General features: G+C 47.8%; 1 protein-coding gene across 1 annotated transcript in view; it reads left to right on the top strand.

Annotated features, from left to right (window-relative positions):
- NPAS2 (neuronal PAS domain protein 2) overlaps positions 1-16,990 on the top strand; it is a 109,537-nt gene that overhangs the window by 58,127 nt on the left and 34,420 nt on the right. The window contains exons 6-7 of the mRNA XM_069494407.1: positions 7,914-8,034; positions 9,020-9,133. Coding sequence (XP_069350508.1) covers positions 7,914-8,034; positions 9,020-9,133 — 235 coding nt within the window. The remainder of the gene's footprint in view (positions 1-7,913; positions 8,035-9,019; positions 9,134-16,990) is intronic.

Raw genomic sequence — 16,990 nt, forward strand, 5'->3', positions numbered from 1 at the left:
TACTTCTCTGGAGGGAGCTTGTGTTTTGTACTGAATGCAAAGGGCTCGGCAGCGATCGTCACTGACCAGAAGAGACCACACGTGGCCTGCTTGATGACCTGGGAGCCAGAGCTGTTTGGGTAAACAGGATTTGCGCTGTTCTGCTTTGTGCTCTTGTAATTATCTGATGACCCAGTTGCTGTACGTGGCAGACGGGACTTAGAAAGTAAGAGGGGAATTCTTCTGACTTGAAATTATGGAGCAATTTCAGGCCACTTTTATAAATTATTTTCTAACTCTGAAAGAGCCAAAAATGACCCCGATTCTAATTTATCAACACTAGACCCATTTGAATGCTTATTAAGTATCTATATACAGACCCACGCTCGGGATGGGCAGTCCCCAAATTTAACTGAAATTTACTTTTAAGCTTTCATTACCCAGTTTTTACCAGGATGGCCCTTTGCAAGTGGGTGGGCAAGGGTGGCTGAGGATGGAAACTTCCTGGTGCGGCCAGCAGACAGCGGGCTGAGCAGAGCAGACAGTCTGGGAGGCGCACACGTCTTCTGCTTCGACTTCGCCGCAAGAAAGCCCAGGGGCCCAGCCAGTGGGACACAGGGCAGGGCTTAACCCAGGCTCAGCTGGCTGCAGAACCCAGCCTGGTCACCACGCCGCTCTGCTGCCTTTCTGGTGCCAAGGATTTGGGTCATCATTTAGGAATTCTGCTTTTGCTCTCGTTCACTTGGATTCGTACTTATTCCTCGCAGGAGCCCAGGTTTTGTCCACAGATGACGCAGCATTTCAAAAGGCCCGTGTGAGGCTGTCTTTCCGTCAGGGTTTGCGATTTTGTTGAGAGATTTCCCCCGTTAAACTGTGAGCCTCTGACGCTTACTGGACACTTGCTATGTCCTAGGCACCATTCAGAGTTGCTGACGTGCGAGGGCCGTATCACGTTTGCTCTCCTTTCCTTATCAAGGCCACGAAGTACCTTGAACTAGTCACCCCGGTTCACAGGCGACAAAACCGAGGCACAGAGGGGGGTCCACAGCCAGCCAGTGCAGAGCTGGGATTGGCACTCAGGCACTTTGGTTCCAGAGCTTGGTGCTTTATCTCTGCTGAGGATTCTGTACAGGACAAAGTGCAGGTGAATGTTCTCAGGGCGTGGCGGTCAGGAAGGGAGAGAATGAGGAACTGAAAGGCAGTGCTCAGGCTTCGTGGAAGACGTGGCCACCGAGGGGAGGCACGGCCAGCCAGGACACAGGGGACAGGAGGCCATGGGCCCCAGCAGGGGCACCCCTGCCGGTGTCGCACCCAGCACAGGCTGGCATGCCAGGGGTCCAGTCCCTCGGTCCCTTGTGTGGCTGGGGACTGGAGGCCCATGGGTGAGGGGAGGATGAGAGCAGCCAGAATTCCTTCCCACTCCTCAGACTGTTGGGCTTAGAGTCTCTCTCTGTTTCCTTCACACTACCAGCATCTCAGACGTGACAGAAGCTCGCGTGATAGATTTTTGTACAGCAATTTCCTGATGAAACATCCTAGAACTTTCTTTACCAGTTTGGCAGAGAAAAGAGAGAAGAAAATAGCTCAAAACAGAAAGTGATTTTAAGATAAAGTCAAGACTTTTCAGTTAGTGGTGACACCAGCACATTTTGACCTTCCTCGGTGTCTAGAAAGAACACAGGCAGTCAAAGAAGAAACGTGAGCAAGGTGGGAAAGCCAAGGGCCAGCGGGAGCTTCTGGAATAAAACCCCTTCAGGAGAGACCCAAGGGAAGTGAGTCTCGCCGTGGACAGAATTGGGAAGGAGTATATGGCTGAGCAGAACCGAATGAGAGACCAAAGTAGGCATAATCTGTGTTTCCTGTTTGGACTTTGGTTTGGTTTGGTTTTGTTACCTTCTGGGTTAAATTTCTGATTTGTTGATAAATGCAATATTTGCCCAGCGAGCTGGACCCTGATAAGCTCTGAAGGCAGACATCGTATCCCAGTCCTGGGCACGGCACCGTGTGCCTAAATGTTCACTGAACGAGGAACTGACTTCATAAACGGGGCTGCTATATTGAGAGCAACTGCAAACAGCTTGGCAGGGGTGGGGAGTGCCTCGGGAGAAATATGGGCATGGATAACCCAACTTCCCCAAAAGAAAATGATCTAAGGCACAAGCATTCATAAAATTGGAAAAGTCTATAGGCAAAAAAAAAAAATTCATTTTATGCTGGTTCTCCAGGTAAAAGCTCCAGTGAGAAGAAAGTATAAAATCAGGGTGGAATATAGGATCAAGTTCCCGAGGCAGGGGGCACAGCAGAGAGAATAGGTCACAGAAAAGACAAGACTGAGCCTCTGTCGTACGTCACCATAAAACGTGGCAGCAAGGCCAAGGCCCTGAGACATACTTTTCAGGAAACATCCACCCTGCCCTCACCTGCTGGAAGAGCCCACTTGATCCAGGCCATTTTGTGAGAGGGGGCCCTGGGTCAGGGCAGAGCCCCGGCAGGTGTGGCTGCAGCTTGGAGTTTATATATACAGATGTGTATATAAAACATACGTTCAGTATTTAAATTAACGATGGAGCATGAACACACATGTAGCTGTCACTGAGGATAAGAAATAGCCCGTGACCGGGACCACAGGAGCTCCTGTCCACGCCTGTCTCTGCATGCCCCCACCATCCACCGAGAGACAATCGTTTTCCTGACTTTTAAGATCGTAGTTTGCTTGTTTTCCTTTGGAGTTTTACCAACTTTGAATTCACCACTAAACTACAATTTCATGTCCTTCTGTTAACTTTATGGAAATGGAATCGTAGAGAATGGACTCTCGTGACTTCTCCTTTTGTTCAGCGTTGTTTGTGAGAGCATCCACCTCCCACTGTCAGGTGTCAGGTGTTGCTGCCGTGGGCTCACTGTCACTGCCAGCTAGTATCTGTTGTAGGAATGTGCTGTAATTCCTGCATCCATCCCAGTCTGGAGCCCTTGGGAAGTGCTTCTGTGAAGGAGAACTGAGTCAATTGCTGGCTCATGGGGAGGCCACACCTTCGCCTTGACTAGATGCCACCAGACTGCTCCCAGGGTGCTGGTACCCATTTACCCTCCACCAGCAGAGTGGAGAGTTCCAGGGGCTGTGTCAGCAGAACTTGGTATTGTCAGACTCCTGGTTTCTGTCAGTGTGGCGTGTGAAGGTGTCTCGTGGAGTTTGAATTTGCTTTTCTCTCAGTGACTCATGATACCGAGTGTCTGTTCATATGTTTGTCAGCCATTTGGATCTCCTCTTTTGGGAAGTGCCTGTTTAGGTATGTTGACACCCTCCTATGGGATTGTCTGGGATTTTTTCTTGTGATGATTAGCAGGCGTTCTTTCCATGAGCCGGACACGAGTCGTCTGTCAGGTATGGTTTTAATCGCCTCTTATTCACCCCACCCTAGGGTAGTCGGGATGTCCAAACACTCAGCACCCTGCACTGGACAGATGAGATCAACAACAGTTTATTAGTCGCATACACTCGCAGCCCAGGCGGGAGGATGCTGCACACCCCACGGGGCCGCACAGAGCTGCCCTTGGGAACGGAGTAAACCACGGGGCTGTGGGGGGCAGGCTTAGTAGTGTCAGAGGGTGGGGAGCATGGGATGGGCTTGCTGGAATAATTCCACAGGCAGAAACTCGCTCCTCAGGGGTGAGTGGGAACTGTGGCTGGTCCCCCTGATAAGGAGGGTTGCTTGGCTGGGGGACTTACCCACGGGGCTGTCTGGGAAGGGAACTTGAAGCCAGGCCTTTCGAGGCTCTCCCGATTTTACCAGATGCCACCCAGGCAGTACATAACTTAGAACCTTAATGTTAGGCCTTTTACCACAGGTAAATGTGTTGCAAATATCTTCTCTCACTTTGTGGCTTGCTTTTCCCCTCCCCTTAGGGCATGTTGATGAACAGAGAGATTCTTTCTTTATAGCTGGCACTTTTTTATATCTTAATTAATTCTTCACTATTCCAAAGTCAAAGCTGTTTTCTATACTGCCTTCTGAAAGCTTTGCTGTGTGGCCGTCAGTTTGATTTGAATCTAAGCAGAATCTGCCTGGTCCTTTAGGGAAACCAAGGCCCTGACGACCTTCCTCAGCCCATTCTTTTCTCTCCTTAAGGTAAGGCTTCTCCAGGGCTCTGTCCACCACCTCTTCTAGCTGGGGGCACACAGATCTCCAGGCAGATGTGCCGGGACATCCTGGGCATAGTGTCCACCCAGCCCACTTCCAGCCCAGCCAGCTGGGCATGTGCCTTTAGTCCAGGCTCACTTAGCTTCGCTGGGTACAATTGAACGGGTGGCACTGGTTCCAGGGAGGGAGGAAAATGCCTTCCCATGTCCCATGGCAGTTTCAGATGATCCCCAGTGTCTAGGCTCCTCAGGGGGAACGTGGGGAGGTGCAATTTGGAATCGAGGACAGGCATTTGCAGTGATGGTCAGAACAGGGCCAGTGCCCTGAGAAAGCAGCCGAGACCCCATCAGTAAGTTGGGGAGAGAGAACCTCCCACCTCTGACAGGTGAGTGATGTTCCTGGTGATGTGACTCAGCTGTGAAGATGGCCACAGATGGCAGGGTCCCTACCTTGTCTCCGTACTTGCTGTTATTTTAATAAACAGAGCTCAGCTCATTCAAGGGACAGCTCAACTGCAGATGTACTCTTCTCTCCCATAAGCATAAGGGTTTAAATTTTCAAATTATTATAGTTCGTGTCGGTTTTCAACACATGGAAACAACGTAATAGTAATGTAATAGCACATACCTACAAGAGCCCAGGGCAGTCTTGAGCCGCCTCATGCACTAACTCATCATCCTCACAACCTCCCATATACTGTACCTACCTCTCCCCACCTCCGGCCAGCGCCCATCTTTATTCTCTGCAGAGCCTGCAGCTGGAGGCGCCCCCATAGTCCCAAGGCTCTCCCACGCCAGCAACCAGGCCAGGTGGCCGCCCAGCCTTGCCCTCCGCCACACCCACCACGGGGGAGGTGGCTTCACACAGAGCTCTCCAAGAAAACACACAGAGTGACTTAAGTTATCATTTTCAAGGATCTGAAATATCTTTAAGAAGAAAGAGTACTGTCATCTGTGAGCATTAGTCATCTTCTTAAAAAACTAGAGGGAATGGGCTTAAAATAAAATCAAACACATCAGAAGAAACTTGGAGAAATCCGGCATGAGAAACGCTCACATAGGCTGGTGAGGGTGTTGGTTGAGTTTTCGTCCAGAAAGATAAAGACTGGTACATCCAAGCCAGGGCCCCGGAGCCCTGCTGAGCCCTTCCTTCCTCTCCTCCTGTCCTGCATTCGGCCACCAAACAGTGTCCAGCATCCTCAGCCCCGAGCATGCTGACTGCAGGAGGGGAGGGCGCTGCGGGCTCTGCTGTGCTGCTTCCCGGCGTATCACAGCAGCCAGCACATAGTGGCCCTCACTGAATGTTGGACCACGTTGTTGAGGAATTGCTCTGGGCTGTGTCTACCCCTCTCCATCCCTGTCCCCTGTCTCAGGAAGGTTGTCAGGGCCTTGGTCTCCCTAAAGGACCAGAGACTCTCTCCAGCTCTAGCGTGGCTTCTGTGCTCCCCCCTTCAGACCGTAGCAGGAGCTCTTTAAGATACAGGCACAGCCCTGCCCCTCCCTTTCTCAAGGACCCTGGGGGCTCCTCCATGCACACAGGATGCAGTGCTACCTCCTTTGGGTTCTTTGTGATCTGGACCCTACTTCGCTTTGCAGCCTCCTCTCCCAGGACCTCTCGCCCTCCCGGTCCCTGCCTGCAGTGCTGCCACAGCCCCACCTGCTCGCCTTCGTGTGTGCTGTGTCCTGCCTGGAGCGCCCGCCCACGCTGACTGCCCAGCACACACCACCTTGTCCCCAGACTCCTGCTCTAGGTTTCCTCCCTCTGGGAACCATTCCCTGGGAGACCCCCCTACTGCATCATTTTGGTGTCAGCACACCGCCTCAGGGTTCTCTGGGCAGCTGTGTTAGCTTCTCCCATAGTGCTGGCCGTGCCATTCTGGATGTCAGGGGTACCGTGAACAAGGCAGTCCCCCTGGGGCCGACCCCTGCTCTCCTGCAGCCCCTGTTGCAGCAGGGAAGGCAGATGCACAAGTCAGCATGTAAGTGAGTGGGAAAACTACATTGCTGCGGTGTCGTTGCCTTGTCGTCATTCTGTAAATGGTCATCCGGTTCCTCATCACACCTAGCATTGATTCACTGTCTGCCATGTGCTATGTCGTCAGCAGTGTGGGCAAATGAGCTCCTTTAACCCTCACAACTTCCTCACTGGGCAGTTGAGGAAACCACAGCTTGGAGGGGGTGGAGCCTGCTGTCTACCTAGGCCCTGGGGCTCACCTGCCTGCCCTGGAGGCCACATGCTGATGGCCCAGCAGGGAGACCATTAAATCAGCAGTGGGGGAGGGCTGTTGCTTGGTGCTTTCTCAGAGGAAGCGACTGCAGAGCAGAGACCTGAAGAATGCACAGGGGTTAGCTGAACACGAGGGGAGGGTGCAGAATATTCCAGCCTGACAGAACAGCCCAGGTGAGGGCCCACAGGGAGGAGCAAACCTGGCAAACTGGAGAAAAGAAAGTTCTAACGGTTACAGAAGTGCTGGGAGCAGAGGGGAGGTGGGGGCCAGGTGTGCAGAGGCTTTAAAGTGTGTTGAGAAGTTTAGGCGTTGTCCTCAGAGCAGCTAGAAGCCAAGGGACAGGTGTGAGCAAGGTGTGACTTGATCTGATATGAGGCTCCGCCTGGCTGCTCGTAGAGAACAAATGGCACAGGGACCAGAGTGGACGTGGGCAGCCAGTTCGGCCAAACCATTCCCCAGGCGAGAGAGAGGCCTAGACCAGGGTAGAAGCCGGAGAAGTGGCAGTGAATGGAGTGGAGACAGTGTGAGAGGGGAGAGACAGGCAGCACTTGGACATTGGGTGTGGAGGGAGGTGAGGGGCCAAGATGCCACCTGTGTCTGTTGTAGGCAGGTGACCCGTTGGCGATACCGTCTATGGAGGTGAGAACACGCGGGCTGGAGCTGGCATGGGTGGGATAGAACGCTGACCTTGGGGGCGTGTGTGCATCTGTGCTCCCCAGGGGGCATCTGAGTGGCAGTTGGAAGGTTGAGTCTGGAGAGAGAGTCGGCTGGATTTGCAAACTGAAGAGTGTGCACAGATAGTGTTCCAAGCTGTGGGGGTGGATGAGTTTATTGAGGGAAACTGAGGAAGAGAGAGGCCTGTCTCCTCTCTCCACTGTGAGGATGGTAGCCACTAGCCACAGGTAGCTATTTAAATTTCAATTAAAATTAAATTAAAAATTCAGTTCCTCGTTCCCATTAGCCACATTTCAAGTGCTCGGTTGCCATGTGGCCAGTGGCTCCTGTGATGGACAGTGCGGATTCCAGGCCATTTCCGTCATCACAGCCGGTTTGATAGGGCAGTGCTCTGTCTCCACTCTACCTTAAGTGTATTTTGTATCCACAGTGCCCAGGTACTCAGAAAAAAAGTGCAACTCCATCAAAATTAGAGGCCTTTAAGAAGTAGACTGGTGGCCCTCTGCTGGCCTAACGGTCAGGAAGGGACCCAGGCACTCTTCCGGGCCATGTGAGTGAGTGGGTGGCCTCGCGCTGGGGCTGCCTGTGGCACATGCGCCCCAGCCAGAGTGCAGGACATCGGCATATTAGGCTCCTCAAGTCTGTCTGATGTAACTCTTAGCCCTTTCCTGGGCCCATGCACAAGAGCACATATGCCTCTGAGTGAGTAAAACCTTATAGATGACAGTTCAAGATTACAGAGTGACAAATTGAGAATCTCACAGAAAATCAGCTCAGAACTTCCTATGTCAGAAACCAGCTCTGAGTTGTCATGAACGTTCAGTTTTGGCTTTTGCATTTGTTTTTCCTCTTCGTTGAGGGTGTGTGCCTTTGTTCTTTATTATCTTTTTCAGTCAGATGTCATGGATCAGAATTTGTTAAATTTCCTTCCAGAACAAGAACATTCAGAAGTTTATAAAATGCTTTCTTCCCACATGCTTGTGACGGATTCCCCCTCCCCTGAATACTTAAAATGTAAGTGCGACTTTACTTCAAGATGAGAGTTTTGCTTTTGAAAGGAGGTTAGAATGAATTAAGAAGGGAGAACTAATTTTAAGAATAATTTTCCTCATGACTCAGAACATTTCCAAGATCCTTAGAGGTATATTTTAAGTTTAAAGCTAAAACCGGAATTTGGAATATGTAAGACATTTAGCTTTTATGTGCAAAATTTGAAAGCACGGAGCTTGAGAATAATAATTTGTTTTACGTGTATGACAAGAGATTCTTTTTATATAAGAGTCTTTTAATAATAAATAGTACAAAAATCAGTGAACGATCTGCTTATTTTGGAGGACACTATAATGCTAAATTTATATAGTATCAAAAAATTAACTGAATAATTGGATCAAAAATCCAAGGTCTGTCCTCCTGACGCTATCATCTAGTTATTTATGTACATTTGTATTTTTTATGGAATTTTAAATTTTTTAGCAAAATATTTGGCAACCTGGATAGAAGGCCACTGAACCATGTGTCCCTTCATGAAGTGGCACATGCAATTGTATGAGGTTGCAAAGATGCTTGCGTTTGTTCAGGCCTTAGTCCATTTTCCATGAATAACTTGTCCCGTCGTACATCTGATTTTACTTCAAAGCAAAGCAAAAAGATTAAATTAAAGGGAGCAGCTCTATACGAGCAGCTTTATTTTAATATACCATATGAAAACAACCGGAACTAATCAATGCCGACATCACCAACCACAGACATCTGTGAGCAAATTAAGACTAATTGGGTCCAAGTATGGAATGCAAAATATCTATGAACTACGGACAGAAAGCCCCGTGCTGCAAAGGTTATAAACTGGGTCTGAAAGTCAGTCATAATGAGAGAACCAGCCTGGCCATGTGTAGACGAAATCCCATAAGTAGGAGTGTTCACCAAGACGCTACTTGTTTAGTCTAGAGTCTGTGTCATGCTCATGTTCCCTCTCTCTCCTCTTCTTCCTTTAACGGCCCAGCTGACAACGATTTAGAGTTTTATTGCCATCTTCTCAGAGGCAGCTTGAACCCAAAGGAATTTCCAACTTATGAATACATAAAATTCGTAGGAAATTTTCGCTGTTACAACAATGGTAAGTTTTAATTGTCGTATAATTGCGACAGTTTTATCCTGCAAACGTGCACATGGGGGCATAAGAATCACCAGGGGAGGTGGGGGGAGAATGAGAGCATGTTTGCATTTGGGTTTTCCTGTTCCCAAGACACGTTTTTGTGCTTGTCCGTGTTCTCTCCTGTTTGAGAAGAACACACTCCCACACCTGTTTTTGCCAGTGCACACACACACAGCCCCACTGAAATACATGTTATTCATTTATTTATCTTCAGGCTGATGAAATAATTCTGTACTGTGAGAAACAACTTACAGTTAATAAGGAACAGGCTCAGCCTACACACTCCACCAAACAGGCCTTCATTGTTACTGGAAGATCCCTAACCTTACTTTCTGCATTTCTGTCCTCCTCTTTACGGCACTGCTATGAGCCAGTTTTAATAGATCTGGTTCATGGCTCTTCTGCTCACTGTGCCCTAATGCACAGTAAAGGGGCCATTTTACGATGAGCCAGCAGTCTGCATTGGATGAATTATCAAGCAGGGTAAGCCAAGCGGTAAAGTCGTATTTTCTGAAATTACCCAGATACCAGATTGCCCAAACTCTGGCTGCAGAGACATGGACTCTGAATTAGACTTAAACACTCATTTTCACTTTTGACCCATGCAAAATGGGGATGCAGACCTGATGCCAGAAATTCATTATGGGCTAAGCACAGGAGGCCTGCGTTTGGTTTGCTGTGCTTCTCAAAACTCAACACCAAACAAATCACTTTGAAACAGCTAGCATCTCATAAAGCAGCAGATGGGAAAAAATAGAAGAAAGTGTTGGCAGGGAATGGGGGAAAGGAGAGGAAAAGAGAAAAATACCAAAAGAAACAAAAACAGAAAGATGAGCTGCAGAAATGAGGGGGAGACTCAGGGAGAAGACGATGACAGCACTAACTTCTGCCGCGTTAGTTACTGTTGTTTAACTCTGGCCCCTGGTGCATCTGTTACCCAGTCAGACTAGTCCCAGAGTTTCCTTAGAACCAGCCAGAGTAATGGCCCCAAGTTCTAATGCTTAGGCGAACCAGAATTTTCTGTTCAACCTCCGATGATCCCTTAGTTGTATGTTACTTACATAAATATATATGCTTGGTTTAAAGGGCTCTAGCTAGATGCTAAACAGCGTGATCCTACCAGAGTGATTTTCAGATCCAGTGTCCAGGGTTCTGCCTGGATGGTGGGCTCCATGGCCAACTTACAGGCCCTCCTGGGAACCAACCCATCCAGAGCTTAAAGTGTCTGGGTGGTTAGAAGTGGTGGAAGGTCTACATTCCCAAGTGAGCCGCTAAATCTGAGCAAAGCAAGATGAAGCCAAGGCCTAACCATGCCTCCTCCTACTCATCTGAAAGGCTTGCCCAGACTTCATGAGATGAACCATGCAGAGAGGTGAATGGTGGCTTGTTTGGCTACTCAATTAAGGAAACTGATCCAAGAGGCACCTCGTAGAAAACCCAACATCATGCCAGCCCTAGTGCAGTGGCCCTTTGGGTGGGGCAAATTGTTAAAATGCACATTGTCAGGCCTTGCCCTAAAGATTCTAGTTCAGGAGATCTGAGTGATGGTGGGGCCCAGGAATGTGCAGCCGGAAAGGACTGCGGGGTTCTGGTTCCAGGGGCTCATGGACTTTGAGCAGCTTTGTCCTAATGTGATACCAAATACCATTCCATAGCACATTTAGTGGCACTCCTTCCAGACAACCTCATCTAGTTAATATAAGTAGTGATTTAAGATCTGCTTAAAATGCATGTGCTGGTTCCTCAAAAAATTAAATAGGAAATGTCCGATTTTGAGTCAAAAGTGTAGTTTATTTTATCTCAAACAAGAAGCAGTACAATTAATCAAAGTATGCGCCTAAACTATTGACAGTTTTGCCATCTTAATGGTAGCTTGTTTATGCCAGCAGCAAAGAAGCTTGGAGGGTGAGTGGCAATGAAATTGCGAAAGGCATTTTCCACAGCTTGTTGAGAATTTAGTATTTTTCCTTGCATGAAGTGGTCCAAAGCCTGGAAGAAGTGGTAGTTGGCTGGTGCAAGGTCTGGTGAATACAGCGGATAACAGAGAGTTTCCAAGTCCAGCTGCTGTAGTTTGAATAGTGTCAGCATTGTTTGTGCAACATGTGGTTGAGCATTGTCTTGCAAGAGGATTGGCCTGTCCTATTGACCAGTCTTGGTTGCTTAATCGCAAGCATCCTCACCATTTCATCCAGTTGGCTACAGTAGACATCTGCTGTCATCCATTGACCAGGTTTCATAGAGCTGTAGTGGATAATACCAGTGCTGGACCACCAAATAGACAACATTGGCTTTTTTTGATGAATATTCAGTTTTGGACTGTGTTTCGGCACTTCATCTTTATCCGACCATTGTGCCAAACACTTGCGATTGTCAAAAAGAATCTATTTTTCATCACATGTAACAATACCGTGTAGAAATGATTTGCCTTTATGTCATGACAGCAAAGAAAGGCAAGCTTCAAGATGATTTCTCTTCTGACTCTCGTTGAATTCATCCAGAAACCATCTATCCAGCTTCTGTACCTTGCCCATTTGTTTCAAACAGTCCAATATTGTTGGAATAGTGACGTCAAACCTTGCTGCTAATTCACGCGTAGGTTGAGATGGATTCGCTTCCACTACAGCTTTCAGCTCATTATCCACCTTGGTCTCAGGTCACCCATGTGGCTTATTTTCAAGATTAAAATCATCAGAACAGAACTTCTCAAACCATTGACATACTGTGCATTCATTAGCCACAACCTTCCCAAACATTTCATTGATATTTTGAGCTGTCTGTGCTGCATTGGTTCTACAGCGAACTCATATTCGAAAATAACACGAATTTTTGACTTATCCATGGTTTCACAAAAATTGCTCTAAAAATTTTTTTGAAGGAAAATCCCAAGCCAAAATATGCATTTGAAAGAATGAGGATGTACCTTCACAATAAAAATAAAACTTAGAAGTGTCAAAGTGAGGTGTCAGAGATATCAACTGTAAAACAGTAAGTACTTAAGGAAATCGGACATTTCATATTTAATAACTTAATAGAAGGACCGTATGATCCAGCAGTTCCACTTCTGGGCATATACTCAAAAGAAGGAAAGCAAGGACTTCAAGAGATATTTGTGCACCAATGTTCATAGCAACATTATTCACAATAGCCAAAAGGTGGAAGCAACCCAAGTTCCCATCAGTGGATGAATGGATAAAGAAATTGTGGTATATACATGCATTGGAATATTATTCAGCCGTAAAAAGAAAGGAAGTTCTGACACATGCCACAACATGGAAGAACTTTGAGGACATTATGCTAAGTGAAATAAGCCAGTCACAAAAGGACAAATATTGCATGATTCCACTTATAAGTGAATTTGACTACTACCTAGAGTAGTCAAATTCATGGAGACAGAAAGTAGAATGGTGGTTGCCAGGGGCTGGGGAGGAGGAAACAGGGAGTTTTGTTTAATCAGTATGGAGCTTCAGTTTTGCAAGCTGGAAGGAGTCCTGGAGATGGATGGTGATGATGGTTGCACAATGGTGTGCATGTTCTCAACGCCACTGAACTGTACACTTAAAAAGGATTAAGATGATAAGCTTTATGTTATATGTTTTACCACAGTTGTCTTTAAATGCATGTGCTTTGGCCATAATGGCAGCTGCTGGGATAGCAACACATCCTAAGTAGCCACATGCACACAGAGGGCAAAGGGCAAAGACACTCTAACCCCCAGAGTGCCAAGACTGTAGGGATTATGGGATGCTGCTTCCCCATGTCCCCATGACAACAGTGTATACACTTAAAGGAACCAAGCTGTGATTGGCTGGCGGCAATTGTGTCCTTTGTGAATTTACATTTCCACGATTCTTGTTAAGATGTTGCTGAATATCACTTTGAAGCATCCTGTCAAAGCATCCTGTAATTTATCACACCTTGAAGAGTTTCAAGGAAATAGGCAGGCGTCATTCTGAATACCTGGGATTTCTTTAACTAGCAAGGCTTTATTTTCACTCAGGTTGAGATGGTGTTTGTTTGCCTGAAAGATTATGTGGAAGCTATGTGTGATTTTTTTTTTTTTTTGAAGCTGTTACTGCTATAAACATACAGCATTGAAAGTGGAAAATTTAAAACCAAGAGTGCAGAGTATCTCTCCAGAGCCTGTTGTATAAACGAAAGTTAGAGGGGCTTTCTTGAGGCCAGGGTTCCCAAATGTTACTGTAGAACACATGAAATATAATTCTACCTTGGATTAAAATAGACAGCAAAAAATGTCAGAGGCAAATTAATTTCTAACATTAAACCCTATGAAATTTCCAACATTCAACCACTTTTGACCTATAAGATATGTTTAATATAATATAAGAAGTAATTCCTACTTGGGAGGCTGAGGCAAGAGAATTGCTTGAGCCCAGGAGTTCAAGGCTGCAGTGAGCTATGATGACACCACTGCACTCTAGCCTGGGTGACAGAGCAAGACCCTGTCTCAAAAAAAAAAAAAAAAAGAGAAGAAATAATTCAAATTTGACGTCATGGAATTACTTGTCAATCAACACTGAGCAAGAAGATAATAAAAATAGCTCGCCTTAGGAGTGTTTTCTAAGTACCAGGCCCTGGGCTCAGTCTCTGCATTGATCATCTCATTTAATCCTCACAGCAGCCTGATGAGGTAGTGCCATTGGCATCATCCCATCTTTCCAGAGAGGAAATTGATACATAAGAGGGTTGCATCTAACAGGTACAGGTGGGAAGTCCGGGGTCCACATTCATACCCAGACCCTCCGGCCGGGAACCCTCACCCTCCACCCCGATGCCTTGCTGCCTCGCACACATCTGTGTCGAAATGAAACCTGCAGACACAGAGCACAGGCCCACTCTTGCCTCCCGGCGTTCTGTTGGTACATGATGTCTGTACCTGGGCCCATCAGATGCCCTGCACCATGTCCCAAGCTGTCTTAAGGGCACCTGAGATCTGTTTTAATCAAACATGGTAAAACACAGGCATGGAAATGATGATCATGAAAGGAGAGGTTTGTCCTCACAGATCCCTAGAAACAGGAGACACAGGAAGCACCAGCATCGGTCAGGAGGCAGAGGAAGCAGGAGGAAACATGGGCAAGGGAGGGTAGGCAGGCTTAGGATTGGCGAGTCTGAGTAAGTTCAGTGGACTCTGGGATGTAGGGGCTGCCCCTAGTTACCTGGTGCCTGCCCTGGGTTGATTAGGGCAGGGGACAGGGACTCAGAGTGTGAGGGCCTGAAGGAGGAGGTGGCTGGGGTGGGGACTCCAGGTTGCTTGGTTTGCCTATAAAAGGTATGCCAGAGGTGAGCTGTTTGCCATCTTTAGGAATTGGCTAGCCCGGGGAGGGTCAGTCCACTGTCAGCAAGGCCTCAGATGTCAAAGCATCAAATCCAAAAACTAGAAAATGTGGCTATTATACAAGCCACCCCATGCAACTTCCTTGAGTTCCCAGGCATGACACATGACACACATGAAAACATATGTAAAATGTATAAGAGAAATGACCACTAATATCAGTTATATTTTAATAGAATACTTGTTCACACCTCGGAGAACTAAATAGAAAAGCCCACTTAGGTCCATTACGGTGAAAAGTCCTAACGTTTCTGTTGGCTGTTTAGTTGATGGAGCATTGCTTGCTACATTATTATTTGATGCCTATCATATTTTATAAATAATGGAATAGAAAAGGCAGCAGCCCACTCATCTGTGGACTCACTGTACCTCTTCCTGGGCCTGGCACATAAGTAAGTGCTCAATAAACTAGATTGACCTAAACTGACACTCAGAGACCTTGGCCCTGGCACACAGCAGGTAGCAGACAGAGCAGGGCTCAACCACAGACTTCGACTCACAGGGAAGCAATGCTCTTCCCTGGGAGCCGACAGGGCTCTCCTTGACTAATGCCAAAGTACACTCCAGGCATATAGTCATGGCTTTCAGGAGGGCTCCAGCCACTTCTTTGGCCTTAAATCCAAAGTGAAGATCAAGTACAGGTTGGCAGATGCTGGGTAACCTGGAAAATGTAACTCCTGGTGCCTTGGGAGTTGTCCACACTGACGACCTCTGAAGCACCAGCATGTGGCCAGGGAAGTTCACCTGTGGCCTCTGTTCACTCCCCGATCTGTGCCCTGACCCTCTCCTGCCCTCTCCCCACCTCAGCTCCCTGGGTGCTTGGAGAGCAGTGGCCTCCTGCCCTGCTGTCCCTACTCAGGCCGTCACTCAGGCGGTGCCCCCACTGGCCCAGCCTATTCCTGACACTCTCTCTTCCCACCCTGGAGCTTATCTGATCCACAGAGTTGGCCCAAGGCTGATGGAGGCGCTTTGCCACTACTCAACACTCACACTGGCAGGAACCCGGGGCCCCAACCAAAGTGAAACGTGTGGGCTCCAGGGCAGGGAAGAGAGGGTGAGACTGAGCCAGAGAGGGCTTCAGGAGACCCTTAAATCGTGTGAGGGGGGGTCCCCTCTGCTTTCCTGCTCCCCCAAATAGCTGCTGGGATTGGTCAGGCTCTGTGACCAGATTTGCTGGGTCACCTGACAAATCTGGTCTGAGTTCATGGGAATTTGGGGGGTGGGGAGGGGCGGAAGCAGCTTTGCCCTCATGAAAGAGATGAGGTCACAGTCTCTGATCAGACATTTCCAGATTCACCAGTGGATTATGCCCCTTCACCTCTGCCCCCAGTTCACTTGGGCAGTGTGAACACAGCAACCGTTGCCCAAATCCTTGGGCCAAGTGGAATTTTCCCCTGCTTCAGTATTTGCTCATTTTGGTCACTCCTTAGGACTTGCCACAGATGTTCTGGTGGACTTCACATCTTTAACCCAGATTTTTAATAAACGTGAAGAAATACATGTCAGGAAATGGGAGAAGAAAGTAGTCTTTTCTAGAAGTGTCTTACTTGAGGACAGTTTCCAACCCAGTCTGTGCAAAGCTTCCCGGAGGAATCTGAGCTGGGATACATAAGCACACGTCCCCTCCTCTGCCCATGGAAAGCCGACTCTGGCCCTGGCCAGCAGGAGGGACAGTGTTTCGAGCAGCCCTTGTCTTCCTCTGTTCTGCACATCAACTATTTCCAGAATACAGTTGAAGTGAAGACTTAATTCAGGGCTATGTTTGTCCGGTAACAGATGCAAAAAAAAAAAACAGAGAGAGATGCTTTTGGATGAACACGCCATCCCATCTTTTACTTCTCCAATTAAATAGAGGAGCCCCTGGGGCCTTTCTCAAACCCATGCAGCCCCTTAGTGGGAAGAAACCTGCTGGATGATTTCCAAAGGCGTGACGAACAGTCTTTGCCCTAAAGGGTCCTGATACGCGGGTGTCCGGTTCCGGCGAGAGAACCTCGTGCCAGGAAGAAGGCAATCCTTCATCCGAGCCCTGGCTCCTCCTCCAGACTTGGATTTCCATGTGCATCTGAGTGAAATCCAGAAAACAGGATTTCAAAAGTCGCTGGTGTCGTTCCAAATAGGTCACCCTCAGCAAACATTCCACTCTGGGCTTTCCAGAAACCACACACCAGAGTATAAAAGTTTCCCTGCCCTCATTTTACCTACTCCCCTCTAACCACACAACCAGATTTGAAACACTGGCTGGAGTGGAGGCTTTTCAGCTTACAACATTTGATTCTGTCTTTTCCGTGGGATTTCTGTAGGTTGCCTCATTTTATGGCTTTGTGTTGTTGGGTTTTTCCCCCCTGAGCTTAATTAACTGAGATGTCTCAGTGAAGGGAGCCAAGCGCACGCACACTAGACCTCACACAGGACCCAGAGAGTAGGAAGCAAAACATCCCTTCTACCCAACAGAGAAGCACGACGTC

The sequence above is a fragment of the Eulemur rufifrons genome, chromosome 19 (assembly GCF_041146395.1).
Source record: "Eulemur rufifrons isolate Redbay chromosome 19, OSU_ERuf_1, whole genome shotgun sequence".
Lineage (NCBI taxonomy): Eukaryota > Metazoa > Chordata > Mammalia > Primates > Lemuridae > Eulemur > Eulemur rufifrons.